We start from the raw sequence: 23622 nt of genomic DNA on the forward strand, positions 1-23622 counted from the left end.
GGAAGAACTTCCTCCTCCCCTCCAGCCTCAATCTCCCCACCTCCAGCTTCATTCCATTCCCCCTAGTCCTATCCCTGCCTGAGATCCTGAGCAGTCCCTCCCCAGCCTTCCTGGAGCCCCCTTCAGATCCTGGAAGGCCACAATGAGGTCACCTGGGAGCCTTCTCTTCTCCAGACTGAACAGCCCCAACTCCTTCAGTCTGTCCTCACAGGAGAGGTGCTCCAGCCCTCTGCTCATCCTCCTGGCCCTGCTCTGGACACCTTCCAGCACCTCCAGATCCCTCTTGTCATAGGGGCTCCAGAACTGGAGGCAGGACTCCAGGTGGGGTCTCCCCAGAGCTGAGCAGAGGGGGAGAATCACCTCCCTTGCCCGGCTGGCCACACTTCTCCCGCTGCAGCCCAGGCTCTGGTTGGCTTTCTGGGCTGCAAGTGCACACTGAGAGCTCCTGGTGAGCTTCTCCTCCCCCAGCACCCCCAAGTCTCTCTCCTCAGGGCTGCTTTCCAGCCAGTCCCTGCCCAACCTGGATTTGTGCCTGGGATTGCCTCCACCCAGCTGCAGGACCCTGCCCTTGGTCTTGTTGAACCTCCTGAGGTTGGCTTGTGCCCACCTCTGCAGCCTGTCCAGGTCCCTCTGGATGGATCCCTTCCCTCCAGCTGTCTGCTGCACCACACAGCTTGGTGTCAGCAGCAACCCTGCTGAGGGTGCACTCAGTGCCACTGTCCCTGGCACCCACAAAGATGTTGAACAAGCCTGGTCCCAGGACTGATCCCTCCATCCATCCAGCTTGAAAGAGAGGTTTGTTTCCCTCACTAAGAACAAAAGAGGCAGAGGGCTAAATGTCTCTAAAAACAACCTAACAAACTGAACCTGTCACCAGGTTGGACTGTTTTAATGAGGCTGAGATCTGCCATTTCTGAACCAGAATCAGTCCTGGGCCCATTTGTTCTGCCCTGTCACCCAGCACTACCAGGTCTCTCACTGCCAGTCTGCCCTCCAGTCACTCACCCCCAGCCTGCAGCACTGCCTGTGGTGATCGTGGCCAAAGTGCAGAACCCTGCACTTGGCCAGCACTTTATTTTTAACATCTCTCTTCTTTGTCTCCCTCCCCCTTGTCTTTGAGGTGTTTCTAGTTTTCCTGTGATGCATCAGCCTGAGACCTCAAGATGAGTCAGCCAGGATATCACAAAGAGAAATAAGAAGGGCTGGAAGGAGGAACCTGCAAACTCCAGGCTTGTCAGCCTGCCCTCAGTGCCAGGCAAGGCTATGGAGCAGTCATCTTGAGTGCAATCACACAACACTTACAGGACAGCCAAGGGATCAGGCCCAGCCAGCATGGAGTTAGGAAGGGCAGGTCCTGCCTGACCAACCTGATCTCCTTCCATGCCCAGGTGACTGCCTGGTGGATGTGGGGCAGGCTGTGGATGGAGTCTGCCTGGACTGCAGCAAGGCCTTTGCCACCATCCCCCACAGCAACCTCCTGGCCAAGCTGTCAGCCCCTGGCTTGGACAGCAGCACTCTGAGCTGGGTTAGGAACTGGCTGGAGGCTGAGCCCAGAGAGTGGTGGTGAATGGTGCCACAGCCAGCTGGCAGCCAGGCACCAGTGGTGTGCCCCAGGGATCAGTGCTGGGCCCTGTGCTCTTTAACATCTTCATTGATGATGTGGAGGAGGGGATGGAGTCATCATCAGTAAATGTGCAGCTGACAGCAAGCTGGGGGCAGGAGTTGATCTGCTGGAGGGTAGAGAGGCTCTGCAGAGGGACCTTGCCAGGCTGGGCAGATGGGCAGAGGCCAAGGGCAGGAGATTGAACACATCCAAGTGCCAGGTTCTGCACATTGGCCACAAAAACCCCAGGCAGTGCTACAGGCTGGGGGCAGAGTGGCTGAGAGCAGCCAGGCAGAGAGGGACCTGGGGGTGCTGGTTGATGGTAGGCTGAACATGAGCCAGCAGTGTGCCCAGGTGGCCAAGAAGGCCAATGGCATCCTGGCCTGCATCAGGAACAGTGTGGCCAGCAGCAGCAGGGAAGTCATTGTGCCCTGTGCTCAGCACTGGTTAGGCCACACCTTGAGTCCTGTGTCCAGTTCAGGGCTCCTCAGGTTAGGAAGGAGGTTGGGACACTTGAAGGTGTCCAGAGAAGGGCAACAAGGCTGGGGAGGGGTTTGGAGCACAGCTCTGTGAGGAGAGGCTGAGGGAGCTGGGGTTGCTTAGGCTGGAGAAGAGGAGGCTCAGGGGAGACCTTATTGCCCTCTACAATTCCCTGAAGGGAGGTTGTAGCCAGGTGGGGGTTGGTCTCTTCTCTCTAGCAACCAGCACCAGAACAAGAGGACACAGTCTCAAGCTGTGCCAGGGGAGGTTTAGGCTGGAGATGAGGAGAAAGTTCTTCACTGAGAGAGCTGTTAGCCATTGGAATGTGCTGCCCAGGGAGGTGGTGGAGTCCCCATCCCTGGAGGTGTTCAAGAGGGGATTGGATGTGGCACTTGGAGCCATGGTTTAGTTGTCAGGAGGTGCTGCGTGACAGGTTGGACTTGATGATCTCTGAGGTCTTTTCCAACCTTATTGATTCTATGATTCTAAGAGTACCATAGGGTTAATTAATTCCACAGCTGAAGCTACTCTAGAGCCTGGCTGGCAGAGATCATCCCCATTACAGCTCTGCACCAAATCCATAGTTGGTTTACTATCTGTGGTGTGCCCTAGAATCTGTTTGTTTATTTAAAAGACTATTTCTAGGTGATTTGGGACTGGATGCAATAATGTAAAGGTTCACAGCTTCAAACTGCTTTAGAAACAACAAAAAGGAGTCATCTTTCAGTGCTGCATTTCAGCACCCTGTGGCAGTTGCAGACCACTGTGCTTTTCTGTACAGCCTTCTTATGGGCTCAGAGCTTCCCTTGTCTGGAAAACATGATAGGCTGTACCAAAGAAGTGAAAAAGCAGACGTGAAATATGATATTTCTGCCAAGAAAGAGGAAGCAGACAGGGAATGTGTGTTGGGGCTGAAGTTTTAGACTTGACTTCCTGCTCAGACAAGAAGTGGAAAGCAGTCTCACTGATACTGCAACAGAAAGTCTGGCTCCTACCTCTGAGAGGCTGCAAAGCCAGCTGCTTCATTTAGCTCCTTCTTATACTGCTCTTACCAGGGGTGTGTTCCTGTTGCTGTGTGGTGGTGTACAGTTCCACCAGGTGCTTAATCCCAGCTGAGCTGTAACATTTACACTGACATTCATGGCACGTGGGTTTCTAAGCAATTCTCTTAGCTGATCAACTTTGGTCTTGCCACAGAGCTTGTCTACACGTTTCTCATTGCTGCATTCACTGCAGAATCACAGAATGCCAGGGGCTGGAAGGGACCTCCAGAGATCATCCAGTCCAACCCCCTGCCAGAGCAGGAGCACCCAGGGCAGCTCACACAGGAACTCATCCAGGCAGGTCTCGAAGGTCTCCAGAGAGGGAGACTCCACAACCCCCTTGGGCAGCCTGTCCTCTGGGCACTCACCCTGCACATCTTTATCAACAGCAATGAGGTCACCCTCAGGCTTCTCCTCTCCAAGCTACAGAGCCCTCAGCTCCCTCAGGCTCTCCTCCTAAGGAAGATCTTCCACTCCCTTAATCATTTTTGTGCCTCAGCACTGAACTCTTTCAAGCAGTTCCCTGTGGTCCTTCCTGAACCCAGAGGCCCAGAACTGCACACAATAATCCAGATGTGGCCCCACCAGGGCAGATTGGAGGGGTAGGAGAACCTCTCTTGACCTACTAACCACAGCCCTTCTAATGCACCCCAGGATGTCCTTGGCCACCAGAGCACATTGCTGGCTCATGGTCAGCCTCCCATCCACCAGGACCCCCAGGGCCTTTTCCCGTTCACAGCTCTCCAAGAGGTCAGCCCCCAACCTCTCCTGCTCCCTGGGGTTGTTCTTTCCCAGGTGCAAGACTCTACACTTGCCCTTGCTGTATCTCATTCAATTTCTCTCTCTACAACTATCTGAAAGGAGGCTGTAGCCAGGTGGGGGTCAGTTTCTTCTCCCAGGCAACCAGGACACAACCTCAAGCTGCACCAGGGGAAGTTTGGGATGGATATTAGGAAGAAATTCTTCCCAGCAAGAGAGATTGTCCCTTGGGATGTGCTGCCCAGGGAGGTGGTGGAGTCCCCATCCCTGGAGGTGTTTAGGAAGAGCCTGGCTGAGGCACTTGGAGCCATGGTTGAGTTGATCAGATGGTGTTGGGGGATAGGTTGGACTGGGTAACCTCAAAAGTCTTTTCCAACCTGGTTAATTCTGTGATTCCTCAAACATGATGAGCTTTCATAAAGCAACAGAGGGCTTTGCATCTTTGCTCAGAGACAGGTGGGCATCCTGTGTGAAGTATGCAAAGAGGAGAGAGGAGAGGAGAGGAGAGGAGAGAAGAGGAGAGGAGAGGAGAGGAGAGGAGAGGAGAGGAGAGGAGAGGAGAGGAGAGGAGAGGAGAGGAGAGGTTCGGAGAGGAGAGGTTCGGAGAGGAGAGGAGAGGAGAGGAGAGGTTCGGAGAGGAGAGGAGAGGTTCGGAGAGGAGAGGTTCGGAGAGGAGAGGTTCGGAGAGGAGAGGAGAGGTTCGGAGAGGAGAGGTTCGGAGAGGAGAGGAGAGGTTCGGAGAGGAGAGGTTCGGAGAGGAGAGGTTCGGAGAGGAGAGGAGAGGAGAGGAGAGGAGAGGAGAGGAGAGGAGAGGAGAGGAGAGGAGAGGAGAGGAGAGGAGAGGAGAGGAGAGGAGAGGAGAGGAGAGGAGAGACCTCCAACATCATCAAGTCCAACCTCTCACCCAGCACCATCTGATCAACTAAACCATGGCACCAAGTACCTCATCCAGGCTCTTCCTAAACACCTCCAGGGATGGGGACTCCACCACCTCCCTGGGCAGCACATTCCAATGGCCAATCTCTCTTGCTGGGAAGAACTTCTTCCTCACCTCCAGCCTAAACCTCCCCTGGCACAGCTTGAGACTGTGTCCTCTTGTTCTGGTGCTGGGTGCCTGGGAGAAGAGACCATCCTCTGCCTGGCTCCAACCTCCCTTCAGGTAGTTGCAGAGAGCAATGAGGTCTCCCCTGAGCCTCCTCTTCTCCAGGCTAAGCAACCCCAGCTCCCTCAGCCTCTCCTCACAGGGCTTGAAGCAGTAGTGAAGCTGTAAGTTGCAGGCAGATGGGAGAGCAAGAGGATCTCCTCTGAGCAACAGTACTTAGTTGCTCCTTCCAATACAAAGACCAGAGAGTATCAAATGAAGCTGGGGATTCACAGATCCCACACTAACACGAGGAGCTATCTTCACACATCTTGTGGTTAGGCTGTGTGGCTCTTTGCTGCACAGTAAAAATTTGCATGAGCTCAAGGCTGGGGAAAAAAAACCAACCACACAAGAAAAATCCATGAAAAGCTCTGGAATACAATGCAACAGCTCAAGAGGTTGCTGTGTGTTTGTCCTGCTGGTCTGTCAGGCTTGCTGGATGTGTGGTGTGAGCAGCTGAGGTTGCTTCTGTGCACCAGCATTTCAAATCAAACACTGAGGGCTCTTTAAATGTTACAAGTGATTGAAATCATGAGTGATCTGAACCTTACCTCTTTACCATGAACTTCCTGACACAGAAATAATTCATGTTGTGAATGTGGTTATGCATTTAGCTTCCTTTCCAGCTAGGCAGCACTGCTGGGGGGGCTAGAGTAAAGGCTTGAAGTGGCTGGGTTATCTCCTTCAACTATCTACCTTTTTCCTTATGTGTGCCACTGAACAAGCTGAGACCTGTCCATAGCCTGTCCATAGCCTGTTCTGATACCCAGCCACAAGCAGGGCAGGTTGGAAGAGCCAGGGAATTCCAGGCCTGTCAGCCTGCCCTCAGTGCCAGGCAAGCTTATGGAGCAGTCATCCTGAATGCAATCACACAGCACTTACAGGATGGCCAAGGGATCAGGCCCAGCCAGCATGGAGTTAGGAAGGGCAGGTCCTGCCTGACCAACCTGATCTCCTTCCATGCCCAGGTGACTGCCTGGTGGATGTGGGGCAGGCTGTGGATGTGGTCTGCCTGGACTTCAGCAAGGCCTTTGCCACCATCCCCCACAGCAAACTTCTGGCCAAGCTGTCAGCCCCTGGCTGGGACAGCAGCACTCTGAGCTGGGTTAGGAAGTGGCTGGAGGCTGAGCCCAGAGAGTGGTGGTGAATGGTGCCACAGCCAGCTGGCAGCCAGGCACCAGTGGTGTGCCCCAGGGAGCAGTGCTGGGCCCTGTGCTCTTTAACATCTTCATTGATGATCTGGAGGAGGGGATGGAGTCATCATCAGTAAATTTTCAGATGACAGCAAGCTGGGGGCAGGAGTTGATCTGCTGGAAGGTAGGAGAGCTCTGCAGAGGGACCTTGACAGGCTGGACAGATGGGCAGAGGCCAAGGGCAGGAGATTGAACACATCCAAGTGTCAGGTTCTGCCACAGCAACCCCAGGCAGTGCTACAGGCTGGGGTCAGAGTGGCTGAGAGCAGCCAGGCAGAGAGGGACCTGGGGGTGCTGGTTGATGGTAGGCTGAACAGGAGCCTGCAGTGTGCCCAGGCAGCCAGGAGGGCCAGTGGCATCCTGGCCTGCATCAGGAAGAGTGTGGCCAGCAGGAGCAGGGAGGTCATTCTGCCCCTGGACACTGCACATGGACATCCATGTTCATAATTCTGCAATACTTTCAGTTGTGGTTTGGGATTTTTTTCAGTTTTTGAATGAAGAATCTCTGAGAAATAAAGCTAGCAGGAGGTTGTACAGAGCCTGTCCTGAGGGTGGGGAAGCACTTGGAACCACCAAAGCCACCAGAAGGGGAATTGCTTCACAAGGTTCAGCTCTCTCTGTCGTCATAGCTGGCTGGCAGAGGGCAGATTGAACCTGGCATCTGCCATGCCTGTCAGCAAGGAGCAACACTCCAGGTGTGCTTTAGGCTTTCCTTTGAGCATGCTCTGCTCAGGGTGACTGCCAACCCCTTCTGTGAGTGTAGGCCTTTACCTGAGGAGATGCTGCAGAACAGCTTGCCCAAACCTGGCATCAGCCACAGAAGTTGTGGCCTCGACAAAAGGCAAAGCTGCTGCTGGCATCCACCAGTAAAGAGAAAGCTACAAGCAAGGAAAACAAATCTGGTTTGGCATACTGGTGAATAAGAAAAGCTTCAGTTCTTGCATAAATTTCATCTGTCTCTCAGAGAGAAGTGAAGTTAAAGCTTATTAATAAAAGACTCACCTCTGCCCTGCTGAGACCTCACCACCTGCAACATTGCATCCAGTCCTGGGCTCCCCAGTTCAAGAGGGACAGGGATCTGCTGGAGAGTCCAAGGGAGGGCTCCAAGGATGCTGCAGGGACTGCAGCACTCCCTGGGGAGGAGAGGCTGAGAGCCCTGGGGCTGTTCAGACTGGAGAAAACTGAGAGGGGATTTAATCAATGTAGATAAATATCTGAGGGCTGGGGGTCAGGAGGGAGGGGACAGGGACAGGCTCTGCTCAGCTGCACCCTGGGATAGGACAAGGGACAGTGGATATAAAGTACAGCACAGGAGGTTCCAGCCCAGCATGAGGAGGAACTTCTGCCCTGTGAGGGTCCCAGAGGCCTGGAGCAGGCTGCCCAGAGAGGCTGTGGAGTCTCCTCTGGAGGCTTTCAAAACCCATCTGGATGCATTCCTGTGTGCCCTGTGCTGGATTCTCTGGTCCTGCTCTGGCAGGGAGATTGGACTTGATGGTCTCCAGAGGCCCCTTCCAACCCCTAACACCCTGTGGCCCTCTGACTTCACATATTGGAGAAAGAAGAGTAAAATCTGCATGGACTTGAGCAAGTGTCAAGACAAAACAATTTTTATTGTGAAAACTTGAGAACACAGAAAAGAGGCAATAGGCTATGGGTAACTAACAGTGCATGGTGAGACAAGGAATAGAAGAAAAATTAAACTGAGCCCTAGCTTTACAGGAAGTTAGGAACAAAGCACTTTAACAAAGGTCTTGAAAGAGCAACAGCTTGAAAAGAGCAACATTAAATGCATTAGCTTATAAATACCAAGCTGCACTAACTTCACAAACATCAAGGCTTCTAAAGAACAATCTTTCAATACTGTCACTCAAGGAAACAGGACTGAGTATGTAATATGGTATCATAGGATGTTAGCTTTCCCTCAGCATCTAAATGAGTTGTAGCAGGTGTTGGAACACACACTTCTCTCCTGGAATTCCAGGAGCAGAGTATGTCACAGTGTGGGGGAGGCTGGTATTGAAAAACAAAGCTCAAGCTCTTACCAGATCCCACCTTCAGCTCAGGGTTTAGCACATATAATTCCACTTGTTGGTTGGTTGTTTTCCCATTAGCAAGGCCCTTCAGAAGACAGTGTGTGTCTCAAATCCAGTTAGGTAGACATATGCAAGCTTGTACAGAGCTTTGGGACACAGTAAACAGCCACAGGAGTAAGAAGCAGCAGCAATGCTCTCAAAGTGATGACAATGGCACAGGCTCTGCCACACACTCTGTCACTGGACTCCCAAGGAGGGTACCACCGTGGGTAATCTAGGGACAAGCACATCAAGAGGAAGGTTATTGGAGGACACACTTCTCACACACTTTTAGAGTCACTAAGGAGTATCTGTAGCAGTGTAAAAATGGGGATACTTACAGATAATTTTATCACGCCTCAGATTTCCTGCAGAAAGGGGAAAAAACCCAAAGCATTACAGCCAGCCAGCATCTGTCTCTCCTGGAAGTTTTACTAGCTAGGTAAAACAAACTCATCAGGTTTATTACAGACAACAGAACTGACTGAGAATTCCCACTGATAAACATTACCCAAAACTTTAGAACATGAATGTCCCCAGGAGGCTGCTCTTGTTTAGAACAAGGGAGACATAGAATACAGTCACTGTATTTTCAGTTTGAATCCTCTCTCCTTTGTCTCTCTTAGAGTAGAGTAGAGTAGAGTAGAGTAGAGTAGAGTAGACTAGACTAGACTAGACTAGACTAGACTAGACCAGGTTGGAAGAAACCTTCAAGATCATTGCGTCCAACCTATCACCCAGCACCACCTAATCAACTAACCCATGGCGCCAAGCACCCCATCAAGTCTTCTCCTGAACACCTCCAGGGATGGGGACTCCACCACCTCCCCAGGCAGCCCATTCCAATGGGCAATCACTCTCTCTGTGTAGAACTTCCTCCTAACCTCCAGCCTAAACCTCCCCTGGCGCAGCCTGAGACTGTGTCCTCTTGTTCTGGTGCTGGCTGCCTGGGAGAAGAGACCAACCTCTGCCTGGCTACAACCTCCCAGCAGGGAGTTGGAGAGAGCAAGAAGGTCTCCCCTGAGTCTCCTCCTCTCAAGGCTAAGCAACCCCAGCTCCCTCAGCCTCTCCTCACAGGGCTGTGCTCCAAGCCCCTCACCAACTTTTTTGCCCTTCTCTGGACACCTTCCAGCAGCTCAACCTCCTTCCTAACCTGAGGGGCCCAGAACTGGACACAGGACTCAAGGTGTGGCCTAACCAGTGCAGTGTCCAGGGGCAGAATGACCTCCCTGCTCCTGCTGGCCACACTGTTCCTGATGCAGGCCAGGATGCCATTGGCCTTCTTGGCCCCCTGGGCACACTGCAGGCTCATGTTCAGCCTACCATCAACCAGCACCCCCAGGTCCCTCTCTGCCTGGCTGCTCTCAGCCACTCTGACCCCAGCCTGTAGCACTGCCTGGGGTTTTTGTGGCCAATGTGCAGAACCTGGCACTTGGATGTGTTCAATCTCCTGCCCTTGGCCTCTGCCCATCTGTGCAGCCTGGCAAGGTCCCTCTGCAGAGCCTCTCTACCCTCCAGCAGATCAACTCCTGCCGTCACCAATACTGTTTAAATTTCAGAATACACATGAGCAGGAAATTCTATTGAATAGAGTTTTAGGAATGAGAAGGGCAACCTGGACAACCTGGAGACTTGGACAGGGAGAAACTGAATGAAATAGAACAAGGGCAAGTGTAGAGTCTTGCACCTGGGAAAGAACAACCCCACGGAGCAGGAGAGGTCGGGGGCTGAGCTGTTGGGAGAGCAGCGCAGGGGAAAGGGACTTGGGGTTCCTGGTGGGCAGAAGAATGCCCATGAGCCAGAAACGAGCCCTTGTGGCCACGAAGGCTGATGGCATCCTGGGCTGCATTAGAAGGGGTGTGGATAGTAGGTTGGGAGAGGCTCTCCTACCCCTCTACTCTGCCCTGGTGAGGCTGCATCTAGAATATTGTGTGCAGTTCTGATCCCCTCAGCTCAAGGAGGACCTCAGGGAACTGCTTGGAAGAGACCAGCGCAGAGCCACAAGGATGCTGAAGGCAGTGGAACATCTCTCTTATGAGGAAAGGTTGAGGGAGCTGGGGCTCTTTAGCTTGGAGAAGGTGACACTGTGGGGTAACCTCACTGGTGGTTACAAGGGCAATTGTCAGGAGGACAGAGCCAGGCTAGCCACCCTAAAAAGACAGCCTGAAAAGTCCCTCATGAATCTAGGATGGATTTCCCCAATGTAAATGGCCTTAGGAAGAGGTTTAAAGTACTTGTGAATTAGACTTGAGTGAGCACCATCAAGGAGAAAAAGAAAGCTTGCAACATGCTTTGTCCAAGTGGGTGGCTGTACCATTACCTTTTACCTACTGCATTTTACACTTGCTTTTACTTACTGCACAGGTTGTTTTCACAGGTGTCTCCTTTGTCACATTTACTGCAGGCTCTTCCTTCTAGATATGGTTTTCTTGGCAGATTACCACTACAGAGGAGAAAGGGAAGTTTCACACATGATTTTAAACGATGTGTTAAACATCTCCAGTGACTTCTTCAAGTCACTACAATGAAAATACAACACATGGATGGGAATTCATCCCAAAAAAGCCCTTCAGCATCATTTCCTTTTTTTTTTTGTAAGTTTCAATGTTCTATCCCTGTGGAAGGAAGGAATCTTTGGAAGCTGAACTCTTGCTCATGGGCAAGTCTCCAGGCATTTCATTCCCATTTTCCATTGGTATAGGAACTTCCTAAAAAACAATGTTCTGGATGGAGCTTGGTTTTAACTGAAGCAAAATGAGGATTTCAGAGCAGAACATATTTAAGCTGACACACTCTAACTGGCTGAAACTTAACTATTTAGCACAGAAAGAAATCTTGCGAGCTGCTGACCGTTGAATTGTAACCTTGAGAAACAAGACCTTTGCTCCATAAAACACAATGATGGAATGAAGCTGGAGGTGGGGAGATTCAGGCTAGATGTGAGGAGGAGGTTCTTCACCATGAGAGTGGTGAAACCCTGGAATGCGTTGTCCAGGGAGGTGGTCGAGGCCCCGTCCCTGGGGGTGTTTAAGAGCAGGCTGGATGAGGCTCTGTCCAGCCTGATTTAGTGTGGGGTGTCCCTGCCCATGGCAGGGGGGTTGGAACTAGATGATCCTTGTGGTCCCTTCCAACCCTGAATGAAACTATGAAACAAATGCCTAAGAGTATAGGGTCTTAGTGAAGACAGTGGAATCCTTACATGTTTAAGTACCTCATCCAAGCAGAGCAAAGTGTTTGACCAGAAAGATCAGCCTGCAGTACTAACTACCCTGCCCAGGCTCAGGAAAACGTTCCTCACACATCTTTTTATGGTGTGAAAGGCTGAAGAACATCTATAAACCAGACAAAGCTATAAGAAGTAATCCCAGCTCTGACAGCAGTTGCCTGCAGCAGCCTTCTCATTTCTTCTGTGTCATATGAAAAAAAGAAGCCAATGAAGTTGATGAAGTCAGGATTTGTCTGCTTGATATTCCTCAGTAAAAATGACAGTTTAAACACTAAGGGAGTGAGCATTCTAATGCTCAAGGCTCTCTCAACAACTGAATTAGACAATCAGTATTTTCTCTGATTGCATTTACCAAGCTACCAATAAATAAAGCTGGCAAGGTGCAACACAAACAGAAAGCTCGCCAGCTGCCTGAATGGAGAGCTCCAGCCTGGATGCTTACCCACCAGCAGCAGTCCTTGCTGGCATTTGTTATTCCAGTCTCTTGCATGCCTGAGCAATCACAACAATTTGCATTATACAGCAACCACCCTAGGAGCAGACTGAGGGGAATCACCCTGCTCTAAGCAAGGTGCTGGTGGGGCAAGCAGGCAGTACTGGCTGCCTCTGCAGGAGAGGAACTGGATCAGGCACTGGCTGCTTTGTGCTGAGCGCTGAGCATTGTGTGTGAGACATCTGTTTGCATCCTTTGGAACAGCAGTGCTGTGTTGTCTCACAACAGATCATTTCCAACATCAGCTGAGACTTCTCCAGTGCTTTCTCATGTCGTGCTGAGAACCTAATTTACTTGCAGCTAAACATGGTGATGATTGCTTTCACTTTTGTAACATCTGAACCAGCACCTTACCTCGGTGAGTAGTTGCAAACAAAATTTGCTGCGTCTGGGATTCCTGCAACCTCCTTACAGTAAGTAACAGCACAGCCAATTTTATAGGAATAGTCCCAGACAACCTATAAAAACCCAGGTTTGAAATGAATTAGAAACTACACTCAGCAGCTGCCTAGTCTAAGATCTAGACAGTTTTCACTGTTTTCAGCAATCTTACCTATTATTGCCGTTTTGTAACATCTTCTCTAGAGCATTTTTTAATTGCTGGTGAGCCTTTTAAGCTTAACCTCCAAACATTCCCCCTCCAGATAAAAGTGTCCTGTGCAGCAAGTTGCCAGAGTCTTTTACAGAGCAAGTTCAGAAAGAGTCACTGACTTCATGATTGTTGGGTAAATCCCAACAATTAAATGAGTGGCAGATACCTAACACATCCTTTAATTAGTTTCAGTGTTCGTAACTCAGGACTGCAAGAAGGGCTTCTTCTGTGTGTCAGAAGTGCTCCGAGTGATTACTGCTGTAATCTTAAAACTGGGATCATTAGCACTGCACACTTTCAGCCATGCTTAGAAGAAGGTTTACTGCCAGTTTGAGCATCCTCTGCTTTTTCCTTGGAGATTCATAGAATCAATAAGGTTGGAAAAGACCTCAGAGACCATCAAGCCCAGCCTATCACCCAACACCTCCTGACAACTAAACCATGGCTCCAAGTGCCTCATCCAATCCTTTTTGAACACCTCCAGAGACAGTGACTCCACCAACTCCTGGGCAGCCCATTCCAATGGCCAATCTCTCTTTCTGGGAAGAACTTTCTCCTCATCTCCAGCCTAAATTTCCCCTGGCACAGCTTGAGACTGTGTCCTCTTGTTCTGGTTATGATTGCCTGGGAGAAGAGACCAACCCCCACCTGGCTACAACCTCCTTTCAGGTAGTTGGAGAAAGCAAGAAGGTCTCCCCTGAGCCTCCTCTTCTCCAGGCTAAGCAACCCCAGCTCCCTCAGCCTCTCCTCACAGGGCTGTGCTCAAGGCCTCTCCCCAGCTTTGTTTCCTTTCTCTGGACACATTCAAGTGTCTCAACGTCCTTCCTAACCTGAGGGGCCCAGAACTGGACATAATTCTTCCTACACTTTCTGCACGTGACTAAACAAACTGAATTCAGGTGAAAATGTTTAACCATGTATGTACAATGTCTGGATGGTGATATTTACATCTCTGGGAAACTTAAAAGACATTGTGCATTACTCTTAGTATCTCCCTGTTATAAGGAGTATAGGCCTCCCACTGACAAACTGGTTTGAACATCCCCTTAAGTTTGTCTCTTCAACAGCAACTCTAAGCAGTTCAGCAGACATAAACCTTTCTCAGAGAAGGCTCTTAGTGCTTAATGTGGCGTTACCTAAACCCTGGACTAAGGGCTAAGCATTTCAGAGGCCTTTCTGTAAGAGTTTCACACACGTTTTAGAGAATGTCACCATGCTGAGGTTTCTCTGTTGTGATTCTTTTAGCAGCTCTACACAGAGGCAATGTTGAGTCTGGGCCCTCAAGACCATGGTGACTCCTAGATCATGCAGGGACTTTACTTATCAATTTTGAAGAATTATTTACTTTCACAAGGTGTTTAACCCACACACTCTGCTTTGTTTTACCACTGATTGGCTTCCTTTGCAAACCTGCCTGAAATGCATAAATATGGGCAGAGGCCAAGGGCAGGAGATTGAACACATCCAAGTGCCAGGTGCTGCACATTGGCCAAAACAACCCCAGGCAGTGCTACAGGCTGGGGTCAGAGTGGCTGAGAGCAGCCAGGCAGAGAGGGACCTGGGGGGAGTGGTTGATGGTAGGCTGAACATGAGCCTGCAGTGTGCCCAGGCAGCCAGGAGAGCAAAGGGCATCCTGGCCTGCATCAGGAAGAGTGTGGCCAGCAGGAGCAGGGAGGTCATTCTGCCCCTGTATACTGCACTGGTTAGGCCACACCTTGAGTCCTGTGTCCAGTTCTGGGCCCCTCAGTTTAGGAAGGAGGTTGACTTGCTGGAAGGTGTCCAGAGAAGGGCAACAAAGCTGGGGAGGGGCTTGGAACACAGCCCTGTGAGGAGAGGCTGAGGGAGCTGGGGTTGCTTAGCCTGGAGAAGAGGAGGCTCAGGGGAGACCTTCTTGCTCTCTACAACTCCCTGAAGGGAGGTTGTAGCCAGGCAGAGGTTGGTCTCTTCTCCTAGGCAGCCAGCACCAGAACAAGAGGACACAGTCTCAAGCTGTGCCAGGGGAGGTTTAGGCTGGAGGTGAGGAAGAAGTTCTCCACAGAGAGAGTGATTGCCCATTGGAATGGGCTGCCTGGGGAGGTGGTGGAGTCCCCATCCCTGGAGGTGTTCAGGAGGAGACTTGATGGGGTGCTTGGTGCCATGGGTTAGTTGTTTAGGTGGTGTTGGATTGGTTGATGGGTTGGACACCATGATCTTGAAGGTCTCTGAATACTGACAGTTCTGTTGAGAAAGTAAAGCTTTTCTATGAGCAGTATTTTAAATTGATTTGCACACCTCTGTGGTGGAAAACTAACTTTTGCAGCAGATTAGGTTTCATCTATGAAACTAAATCTATAAAATGGACTCTTTAGTTTCCTATCACTCTATTCAATGGGGCTTCATCTGTAGAAATTACAAATGGAAATACTGAGCAGTATGTTTGCAGTGAAACTGCCTCTGGACACAGCAGTAGCTGTGAGGCTCTTCTTGAGTGGCCTTGAGATCATGAAATGAAAATACTTTGAGTTACCAGAATAATCTACCAACCTGATCTCCTTCTATGATCAGGTGACTGCCTGGTGGATGTGGGGCAGGCTGTGGATGTGGTCTACCTGGACCTCAGCAAGGCCTTGGACACCATCCCCCACAGTAAACTCCTGGCCAAGCTGTCAGCCCCTGGCTGGGACAGCAGCACTCTCAGCTGGGTTAGGAAGTGGCTGGAGGCTGAGCCCAGAGAGTGGTGGTGAATGGTGCCACAGCCAGCTGGCAGCCAGGCACCAGTGGTGTGCCCCAGGGAGCAGTGCTGGGCCCTGTGCTCTTTAACATCTTTATGGATGATCTGGAGGAGGGCTTTGAGTCCATCATCAGTAAATGTGCAGCTGACAGCAAGCTGGGGGCAGGAGTTGATCTGCTGGAGAGTAGAGAGGCTCTGCAGAGGGACCTTGCCAGGCTGGACAGATGGGCAGAGGCCAAGGGCAGGAGACTGAACACATCCAAGTGCCAGGTGCTGCACATTGGCCACAACAACCCCAGGCAGTGCAACAGGCTGGGGTCAGAGTGGCTGGAGAGCCACTTCTTCACTAAGAAGTATATCATAAATTTACTGTTGGTGCTTTTCCCCCCTCCTTTTTTATACAAGATTTGTAAAGGATACAATTTACTTGAGCTGTATTGCCTCCTTCTATTAAAATTTCTGCTAAGGATTACCCACAGACATTCTGCAATTACTGTAATTAGTTCAAATGGTGTTTCAGACTGAGAGAGTTGAGGTTGTTCAGTCTGGAGAAGAGAAGGCTCCCAGGAGACCTCATTGTGGCCTTCCAGGATCTGAAGGGGGCTCCAAGAAAGGTGGGGAGGGACTTTTGAGGGGGTCAGGGAGTGATAGGACTGGGGGGAATGGAGCAAAACTAGAAGTGGGGAGATTGAGATTGGATGTTAGGAAGAATTCCTTCCCCAGGAGGGAGATAAGACACTGGCATGGTTGCCCAGGGAGGTGGTGGAAGCCTCATGCCTGGAGGGTTTTCAGGCCAGGCTGGATGTGGCTGTGAGCAACCTGCTGTGGTGTGAGGTGTCCCTGCCCATTGCCAGGGGCTTGGAACTAGATGATTCTTGAGGTCCCTTCCAACCCTAACAATTCTATGACTCTCCAAACTTATATAATTTAGAACTGTGAGGCTTTGCAGGCAGAGAACTTGCAATTATTATTTTATGAAGTCTGTGTAGTATGGATACTATGACATGAGAAGTGAGGCTTCCAGTGAGATCAATACTGTGGGCAAGAAGAAAGGTTTAGCAGACAAGAGATGAATGAGTGCAGGGGGAAGCAGCAGTTCAACCACTGCCAAGTGGATGTCAGTCACTACAAATCCCATACACAACTCTGTATTATTTACAGCCTGTACTGATTCATCTGGCAGCATCACACAAGACATTCAACCCTTACCTGAAGGTAATGACCGCAAACTTTAGTACATTTCTGCGTTGCAAAGTTATAGGAGCCGACCTCATCATACCAGGATTTAATGGCACTAGAAACATTGAAGACTTGGTAAGTTCCAGCCCACAGATTCTCTCCAATAGATGAGAAATTCGGGTGGCCCTGACGTTCCTGACTTAAGTATGTGTTGTGTTCGAAAACGCATCTCTTTGCCCAGGCCCGTGCGGTCCTTGCCAGAGCTGCATCCCAACTCTGCAAAACACAAAAGGTGAAAAGCTTGTGCAATGTTCAGTCACAGCCAGATCTCAAGCAGCTAAGCCACTCAGGCAGTAAAGGCCAGATAGGTATCACACACTGGACTTTCTCAAAGAAATGCTTCCCATTATCTAGTTGAGTGGCAGTGTTTTATTTACAGTATCACAGGATCACAGTATCACCAAGGTTGGAAGAGGATCATCAAGTCCAAGCTGTCACCACAGACCTCATGACTAGACCATGGCACCAAGTGCCACATCCAATCCCCTCTTGAACACCTCCAGGGATGGGGACTCCACCACCTCCCTGGGCAGCACATCCCAAGGGCCAATCTCTCTTGCTGGGAAGAACTTTCTCCTCATCTCCAGCCTAAACTTCCCCTGGCACAGCTTGAGACTGTGTCCTCTTGTTCTGGGGCTGGCTGCCTGGGAGAAGAGACCAACCCCTTCCTGGCTACAACCTCCCTTCAGGTAGTTGTAGAGAGCAATGAGGTCTCCCCTGAACCTCCTCTTCTCCAGGCTAAACAACCCCAGCTCCCTCAGCCTCTTCTCACAGGGCTGTGCTCAAGGCCTCTCCCCAGCCTTGTTGCCCTTCTCTGGACACCTTCATGTCTCTCAATGTCCTTCCTAAACTGAGGGGCCCAGAACTGGACACAGGACTCAAGGTGTGGCCCAACCAGTGCTGAGCACAGGTGTAACCGTTTGAGGCTGTGCCTTTAAGAAAGGGACAGTGCTGGGACACTCTGGCTGAATGTTTTGGTGAAGACAATGAAAACATCAATGTTCTAAACGAATTTCATTGGTAGATTGGTAGAATGCAGTTTGAAGTTTCAGTGCAGCTGGAATTTTTTCTCACTTTGTTCCTTTCCTTCTCCCTTCCAGCTTGGCTGCTCCTCACTGCTGAAAACTAACTTTGTAAGAGTACTTTCTGGCAACTAAAAACACTTTGACCTTCAGACAAGAAATTAAATTACATATTAAACCTTTTGTTTGTTTGTTTTTTTGTTCATAAAGGATTTCCATTAGGTACACAGAAAATAATTCACAATAAAAATGTACAGCCACTGTAGGTTATGCTGTAAAAATATTTTCAGTATTAAGAGAGCCTCCAGCAACAAATCTTACCCCTGCTACAGGAAAGATTCAAATGTACATGGAAGCATTTTACAGGGACAACTTCATGAGGTAAACATGCCAATGTCTGGCCAGTAACTCATTCTGCATTACTTCTTCACAGTCTGCCACCATCACAAAACTTCTGATTCCTGAACTTCAGTGGTCTTTAGTACTTGTCTTCCAGTCATGACTGTTTGTCAGCAAGCTTCTTCTATCACTAAAGCATCTAGCTTTGTGTCTTATGTAGAAGAACCTGTGTTTTATTACCTTAGTTTACTGGCATATGGAATGGAATGGAATGGAATGGAATGGAATGGAATGGAATGGAATGGAATGGAATGGAATGGAATGGAATGGAATGGAATGGAATGGAATGGAATGGAATGGAATGGACCAGGTTGGAAGAGACCTTCAAGATCATCATGTCCAACCCACGAAGTTGGCTGTGCTGTCCACTTCTGCCCCAGCGTGGGATACTCCTCCATAACCAACGCAGCACACTTCGTCTGCAACTACGGACCGGCGTAAGCTCTTCCACTACCAACATCTCACAGGCTGGGGGCCCTATCCCTCCCCTCCCACAACATGAATATGTATTAGATCAGTCCATCTGTTCATGTGTTTGAGGGAGGAAATGGTTCCCAAAACAGAGAAAGAATAGAATAGAATAGAATAGAATAGAATAGAATAGAATAGAATAGAATAGAATAGAATAGAATAGAATAGAATAGAATAGAATAGACCAGGTTGGAAGAGACCTTCAAGATCATGGTGTCCAACCCATGAACTAATTCAACACCACCTAAACAACTAACCCATGGCACCAAGCACCCCATCAAGTCTCCTCCTGAACACCTCCAGGGATGGTGACTCCACCACCTCCCCAGGCAGCCCATTCCAGTGGGCAATCACTCTCTCTGTGTAGAACTTCTTCCTAACATTGTACATTTAAGTTCACTCAGTCTCTCTGTGGACCTTACAGCAACTCCACTGCTTCTGCTGTTTTCTCTCCAAGGCCTGTAGTCTTTCTAACCATACTCCTAAATGCATACTTTAGCTGTTCATTGCACATAAAATTTCCGTCTTGTGGAAAGAGGAAATCTTCTTTGGTGTTGCTTAACACTTTCCTGCAAAGATTTTCGAGTTGCTTTGGTTATGACAAGCAAAGGCTTTTCTTTCCCACCAGAAATCATCTTCAGCCCTGGTATTCTAGTTCACATGCTCGCTTTTGATGGAGATCCTAAGTCTTCTGAATCACTCCTGCTACAGGACCATCTTTCTTCCTAAGGAGACATTCCTCAGGGTGGAATATGAACACTTTGCACTGGCCTGTATTACTACATCCTTGTATGGCACACCTGTTGCTTCTAGACCCACTGGCCTGAACTGACTCAGCTAGAGTTCCTGTCAAATAAATGCAATGATAACTGAACACAAAACAGCTACCTCACCTGCCTTGTCACCTTAAGCATGTTTTATTACTCTAAGCTCACATTTCAAAGGCCTGGGGCCCTAGCAATTCCAAACTGCCAAAACTTAGATTTTTTCTTCTTTCCTTTGTTTTTCAAGAGCTAAACATAGATAATTATGAGATAACAGGTAGAGGGAGGAGTTAAACGGCCTGGAGGTGTTTAAGGCCAAGTTGAATGAGGCCCTGGACAACCAAACATAGTTGAGAGGTGTCCCTGCCATGACAGGGCAGTTGGAACAGATGAGGCTCAACAAGACCAAGTCCAAAGTCCTGTAGCTGGGTCAGGGCAATCCCAGGCACTGATACAGGCTGGGCAGGGACTGGCTTGAGAGCAGCCCTGGAGAAAAGGCCTTGGGGCTGCTGGGGGAGGAGAAGCTCAGCAGGAGCCAGCACTTGCAGCCCAGAGAGCCAAGCAGAGCCTGGGCTGCAGCAAGAGAAGTGTGGCCAGCAGGGCCAGGGAGGGGATTCTGCCCCTCTGCTCCACTCTGCTGAGACCACAGCTGGAGCTCTGTGTCTAGTTCTGGAGTCCCCAGTACAGGAAGGCTTTGGAGGTGCTGGAAGGTGTCCAGAGAAGGGCCAGGAGGATGAGCAGAGGGCTGGAGCTGCTCTGCTCTGGAGACAGATTGAGGGAGTTGGGGTTGTGCAGGCTGGAGAAGACTCCCAGACCTTCTTGTGGCCTTCCAGTAGGTGAAGAGGGCTCCAAGAAAGCTGGGGAGGGACTTTTGAGGGTGTCAGGGATAGGACTGGGGGGGATGGAGCAGAACTAGAAGTGGGGAGATTGAGATTGGCTGTGAGGAAGAAGTTGTTGCCCATGAGGGTGGTGAGAGCCTGGCACAGGTTGCCCAGGGAGGTGGTGGAAGCCTCCTGCCTGGAGGTGTTTGCAGCCAGGCTGGAGGTGGCTGTGAGCAACCTGCTGTGGTGTGAGGTGTCCCTGCCCATGGCAGGGGGGTTGGGACTGGATGATCCTTGAGGTCCCTTCCAATCCTGACAGTTCTGTGATTCTATAATCTCTGAGGTCCTTCCCAACCTGAGCCATACTGTAATTAGGCAAGTGTGACTTCATGACAGCTCACACGTAAATAACCACAACAATTTTGCTTTCAGGCCCATGGGCTTGGGGAACGATCCCCTGTGCCTTATGAAGTGCTAAATAAATGTGTGATAAATGGAATGGTAATTCCTGCCAATTAGATGATTTTGATTAAAGCAAAAGCAGCAGCATGAATGATGAGAAAAGGGATCAGACACTGGGAACTTACATAGGTAACTAGAATGAGATTCTTTTTAGGCCTTATTATAATCAGTTGTTTATGATTAATTTGACTTGTTTTAGTACAGAGTAAGATCTTAGAAGACTAGACTAGACTAGAATAATAAACCAGGTTGGAAGAGACCTTCAAGATCATGGTGTCCAACCCATCAACCAATCCAACACCACCTAAACAACTAACCCATGGCACCAAGCACCCCATCAAGTCTCCTCCTGAACACCTCCAGGGATGGGGACTCCACCACCTCCCCAGGCAGCCCATTCCAATGGGCAATCACTCTCTCTGTGGAGAACTTTCTCCTCACCTCCAGCCTAAACCTCCCCTGACGCAGCCTGAGACTGTGTCCTCTTGTTCTGGTGCTGGCTGCCTGGGAGAAGAGACCAACCTCCACCTGGCTACAACCTCCCTTCAGGGAGTTGGAGAGAGCAAGAAGGTCTCCCCTGAGCCTCCTCTTCTCCAGGCTAAGCAACCCCAGCTCCCTCAGCCTCTCCTCACAGGGCTGTGCTCCAGACCCCTCTCCAGCTTCGCTGCCTTTCTCTGGACACCTTCCAGCAGCTCAACCTCCTTCCTAAACTGAGGGGCCCAGAACTGGACACAGGACTCAAGGTGTGGCCTAACCAGTGCAGGGTACAGGGGCACAATGACCTCCCTGCTCCTGCTGGCCACACTCTTCCTGATGCAGGCCAGGATGCCATTGGCCCTCCTGGCTGCCTGGGCACACTGCAGGCTCATGTTCAGCCTACCATCAACCAGCACCCCCAGGTCCCTCTCTGCCTGGCTGCTCTCAGCCACTCTGACCCCAGCCTGTAGCACTGCCTGGGGTTGTTGTGGCCAATGTGCAGCACTTGGCACTTGGATGTGTTCAATCTCCTGCCCTTGGCCTCTGCCCATCTGTCCAGCCTGGCAAGGTCCCTCTGCAGAGCCTCTCTACCCTCCAGCAGATCAACTCCTGCCCCCAGCTTGCTGTCAGCTGCACATTTACTGATGCTGGACTCCATCCCCTCCTCCAGATCATCAATGAAGATGTTAAAGAGCACAGGGCCCAGCACTGATCCCTGGGGCATGACTTAGAGAATGACACACAAGAGACTCAGTAAGTTTCTTGTATTATGCTTCTATTCTGGCGTGCCTGACACAGGTAGAATCATTTCAAAAGACCTGTGTGTCTTCAGAGAGTTTTGGGCAAACTTTTATACAAAAAGTTATCTGTCTATAATGACAGAGGTCCAGATGCTTCCTATCTATACAAAGCTTACCTATCTAAAAAGAGCAGAAGTATACATGTCATGCAGGGGTCCTTTATCTTATACAAAAGATCATCTTGTCCAAGACTAACAGAAGTGAATCACTGAAAAATCCTGTTATTCCTCATCTATCCAAAGGCTGCCTGCCAACCCCTCTTCCCCTCCCTGCATTCCAGCATTTCAGCTAACAAGCAGAAAATTCTTATCAACTCTGTTATTCTGTTAATGAGACTTTTCTGTTCATCAGGCACACCACTGGTGCCTGGCTGCCAGCTGGCTGTGGCACCATTCACCACCACTCTCTGGGCTCAGCCTCCAGCCACTTCCTAACCCAGCTCAGAGTGCTGCTGTCCAAGCCAGGGGCTGACAGCTTGGCCAGGAGGTTGCTGTGGGTGACAGTGGCAAAGGCCTTGCTGAGGTCCAGGCAGACCACATCCACAGCCTTCCCCACATCCACCAGGCACCACCTGGGCATGGAAGGAGATCAGGTTGGTCAGGCAGGAGCTGCCCTTCCTGAATCCATGCTGGCTGGGCCTGAGCCCTTGGCCATCCTGTAGGTGCTGTGCTGTTTATTAATTGTATTTGCTTTAATGCATGTACACTAATGCCCTAGTGAAACGTCAGGAACTAACAGCTACCAGGTGAAGCATTACGAAATAACGAGTTCTTGAAGGGTGAGAAAGGAGAAGTCGCTACAGAAGACGTGAACACGAAGGTGCATCGGGAGAATCAGCAGAAGCTGCGTGGAGATCCATCCCCGGGAAAGGATTTGGGCTGTAACCACAGGAGTAGACAGGCAGGATCACAAGGCCTGGGCACACCTCCCACCGGCTGTGCCGAGCAGAGGCTTGCAGCATTGAAAGCCCACCAGGAGGGCAAGCTGATTTAAACAACCCCACCTGTACATGCATGTGCATTAAGGGTGGAACATGTAAAGGGGAGTTAGAAAGCCGTTGCCGTGCATTCCAGCACCCAGCGCTGTTCCGCACGTCTCTTCCTGCTGCAAAACGGCTCTCTTCAAACTAAAGCTGCGTTCAATTGACGGCGATTGCCTCGGTCGCTTGTAACCAAACGGGAACGCTGCCTCTTGTCAAAGAACTTTTCTGACCCCAGCGCCGGCCTTCCCCAGTGCCCTCCTCAGCCCCCAGACACCCCCCCCCCGGGTGGGGCTGCGGAGGCCCCGGCGCACCCCCAGGCCTGTCCCTACCATGTACCGCATGTTGCTGGCAGAAGGCTGGACACCGCCGCGCAAGTTGTTGTGGACCTGCACGCACTCCCTAATGAAACCCTTGTCCCTAATGCCCGGCAGGTTGGGCACCTGCCCGGCCGCAGTCCTCAGCACCAGCCACAAGGCCAGCAGCGCTGCCCAGGCCCGCATGGCGCCAGCGCCTCACAGGGACTCTGTGCCTCTCTCTCTCTCTCTCCCTCTCCCGCCCTCCCTCTCTCTCTCTCCCTCGCCCTCAGGCTGCTTCCTTCCAGAGCCTTCGCCGAGCCCTCGAGCGGGGCGGCGCGGGGCGGCGGGGAGGGGGCGTGGCCGCGCGCGGTGTGGTGCGGCGGGGCCGCGGCGGCAGGGCCGCCGGCAGTGGCGGTGCCGCCGGCAGGTCGTGGTCTCGGTGGGTACTGGTGCTGTGCGTCTCCGTCGTCGTGCCCAGGATGCTCGTGGGAGGAGGCGGGCGGGACGGCCAGACCGTCGCCGGCTGTTAGGACCCCCGCCAGCATCGCAGGGGCAGGAGCCGGGGCGGTGCTTA

At 50.9% G+C, this 23622-nt stretch overlaps 1 protein-coding gene across 2 annotated transcripts in view; it reads right to left on the minus strand.

Moving 5' to 3' along the window:
- Positions 1–23298, minus strand: part of LOC137455746 (glioma pathogenesis-related protein 1-like) — a 33351-nt gene extending 10053 nt beyond the window's left edge. The window contains exons 1-6 of one of the 2 annotated variants that reach the window (XM_068166826.1): positions 23082–23298; positions 16525–16770; positions 12368–12471; positions 10652–10737; positions 8636–8662; positions 7816–8529 (exon numbers count right to left, since the gene is read on the minus strand). In XM_068166826.1, the coding sequence (XP_068022927.1) occupies positions 8372–8529; positions 8636–8662; positions 10652–10737; positions 12368–12471; positions 16525–16770; positions 23082–23252 (792 nt within the window). In that variant the 5' untranslated portion in view covers positions 23253–23298 and the 3' untranslated portion in view covers positions 7816–8371. Of the gene's footprint in view, positions 1–7815; positions 8530–8635; positions 8663–10651; positions 10738–12367; positions 12472–16524; positions 16771–23081 lie in introns of those variants that run through there. The other variant, XM_068166827.1, reaches the window with a different exon arrangement.
- Between the last annotated feature and the right edge of the window lie 324 nt (positions 23299–23622).

The sequence above is a fragment of the Melanerpes formicivorus genome, unplaced genomic scaffold, assembly GCF_026170545.1.
Source record: "Melanerpes formicivorus ecotype bairdi unplaced genomic scaffold, bMelFor1.0.p_v2 SCAF_108, whole genome shotgun sequence".
Taxonomy (NCBI): Eukaryota; Metazoa; Chordata; class Aves; order Piciformes; family Picidae; genus Melanerpes; species Melanerpes formicivorus.